Below are 2500 nucleotides of genomic sequence, written 5' to 3' on the forward strand. Positions count from 1 at the left end.
ACACACACTGCGTACATACATTTTAGCAATACATGTGTATTTAACAGCTACCCTAACACATACGCACACATAGGCAGGCACAAACTTACATAAACGCACGCGCACACAATACACATTCATATACATGCATGTAGTTAACATAGTCAAGCACAGCTAACGCAAAGGAAGTGGACCTGCCACAACTGAACTTACTGCTGAGGGAAAAGGTGAGTTTTGAGACGAGATTTAAAAGATGCGAGGGAATCAGAATGACGGAGGTTATCAGGGAGCTTGTTCCACGTCTTTGGCGATTGAAAAGAAAACGATCTGTGTCCATAGGTCTTACTTCTGACGTGAGGTATCCTGAGAAGTCGAGTATCAGAGGAAGATCGGAGCTGGCGAGACGGGGTATAGATATGGAGGAGTTCAGAAAGATACTTGGGGCCAGATCCATGATGATAATGCTGATAAAAAAACGACGATGATGATAATGATGATGGTGATTATAAATTGTGAATACAGAAAAAAATTAAAAATCAAAGGAGTGAAGGATTAAGAGGTGCATGTATGTATGTATGTATGTATGTATGTATGTATGGATGGATGGATGGATGGATGGATGGATGAATGCTCTTTCTCCCCATCCTCCTCCTCTTCCTCCTTCTTCTTTTTCTTCCACTTCTTCTTCTTCTTCTCGTCCTTCTCCTCCTCCTCCTCCTACTACCATTACTACTTTTTTTCTTCTACTCCTGCTCCTCATGCTCCTTCTTTTTCTTCTTCTACGTCCATGACCCTGGGAAACGTCACAGGGGCGCCAAACAGAAAAAAAACAAACAAGAACAGCAACAACAACATCAACAACAATAACACGAACAACAGCAGTAGCAGCAACAGCAAGTTACAACAACAGCGACAACAACAACAACAGCAACAACAACAACAGCAGCACCAACAACAACAGCAACAGCAGCAACGAACAACAGCAAAGAACAAGAGCAACACAATAACAACAGCAACACTACCACCACCACCAACAACAACACCAACAACACAACCACCACCAACAGCAGCAACAACAACGCCAACAGCAACACCACCACCAAAAACCCCAAACCCAACTCACGGCAGTCGATCTCGTCACTCTGGTCACCACAGTCATCATCACCGTCACAACGGAACTCAGTGGTGATACACTGGCCGTTTCCGCACTGGAACTGGTGCTCTCCGGAACAGTCGGAAGCTGCGGAGATGATAAGACAAATGATAATGATAATGATGAAAATGATAATGATGATGATGATGAAAATAGTGTTAGCAGAAGCAGCAGCAGCAGCAGTAGTAGTAGTAGTAGTAGTAACAATAATGATAAAGATAAGAAGAAGATGAAGAAGCGAAATAATAATGATAATGATAACAAACAATAACAGTCATAATAGTCATAATGATGATGATGATGATGATGGTGATGATGATGGTAATCATAATAATCATAATGATAATGAATCTTGCATATAAACGTATCAAACGCATCATCATCATCTTCATCATCATCATCATCATCATGATCAGTGACTATCACCATGATCATAATCAGGATCAGGTTCAGGATCACTATCATCATCATCATCATCATCATGATCATGATCAGTGACTATCACCATGATCATAATCAGGATCAGGTTCAGGATCACTATCATCATCATCATGTGGTCATCATCACTGTCGTCATTGTCATGGTTACTTGTGACTACTGCCCCTTCGTAGTTATGCCCCCGTCGATATATTCATCATCATCGTCGTCGTAAAATGTGACTACCATCATTATCATCATCATAGTTATGTCCTCGTCAACACCATCATCATCGTCATCATCATAGTCATCATCATCATCTGTGATGGTCTATATCATCATCATCGTAGTTGTGCCATCATCAACATCATCATCATGATCATCATCATCACCACCACCACCATCACCACCCTCGCCCCACCACCTTCATGATGATGATGATGATGATGATGATGATGATCCTCACCACCACCATCATCATGATCATAAACATCGTCATCATCGTAGTCGTTGTTATTGTACTCACGGCAGTTTCTCTCGTCAGAGCCATCGGGACAGTCGTTGTCGGTGTCGCAGGTCCACTCGTCCTGAATGCAGGTACCGTCGTCACACTTGAACTCCAGGGGCCCGCACTGCCCTCCTGCACAATTGGACCTTCACTTTTACTTCCGCTTTCACTTTCGCTTTCATTTCCAATTTCCAGGAAGCGTCAAAGCGTGGCGAACAGTTGGACCGTCACTTTCACTTTCGCTTTCTCTTTCATTTCCAATTTCCAGGAAACGTTACAGCGTCACATTCGCTGTCGTTACTAAGGCTGTGTGTGTCAGAGCTTTCAACAGCATGTCTTTCTATCGTATGGTGCTGTATTGTATGGTGTTGTATTGTGCCATATCGAATGGTGTTGTATAATATCGTATCTTATCGTATTGTATTGTATTGCATCGTATTGAT

At 42.3% G+C, this 2500-nt stretch overlaps 1 protein-coding gene across 1 annotated transcript in view; it reads right to left on the reverse strand.

Moving 5' to 3' along the window:
- Nucleotides 1-2500, reverse strand: part of LOC143292335 (uncharacterized) — a 9042-nt gene that overhangs the window by 4679 nt on the left and 1863 nt on the right. The window contains exons 2-3 of the mRNA XM_076602524.1: nt 2076-2189; nt 1103-1219 (exon numbers count right to left, since the gene is read on the reverse strand). Coding sequence (XP_076458639.1) covers nt 1103-1219; nt 2076-2189 — 231 coding nt within the window. The remainder of the gene's footprint in view (nt 1-1102; nt 1220-2075; nt 2190-2500) is intronic.

This window comes from Babylonia areolata, chromosome 18, assembly GCF_041734735.1.
Source record: "Babylonia areolata isolate BAREFJ2019XMU chromosome 18, ASM4173473v1, whole genome shotgun sequence".
NCBI classification, from domain to species: Eukaryota; Metazoa; Mollusca; class Gastropoda; order Neogastropoda; family Buccinidae; genus Babylonia; species Babylonia areolata.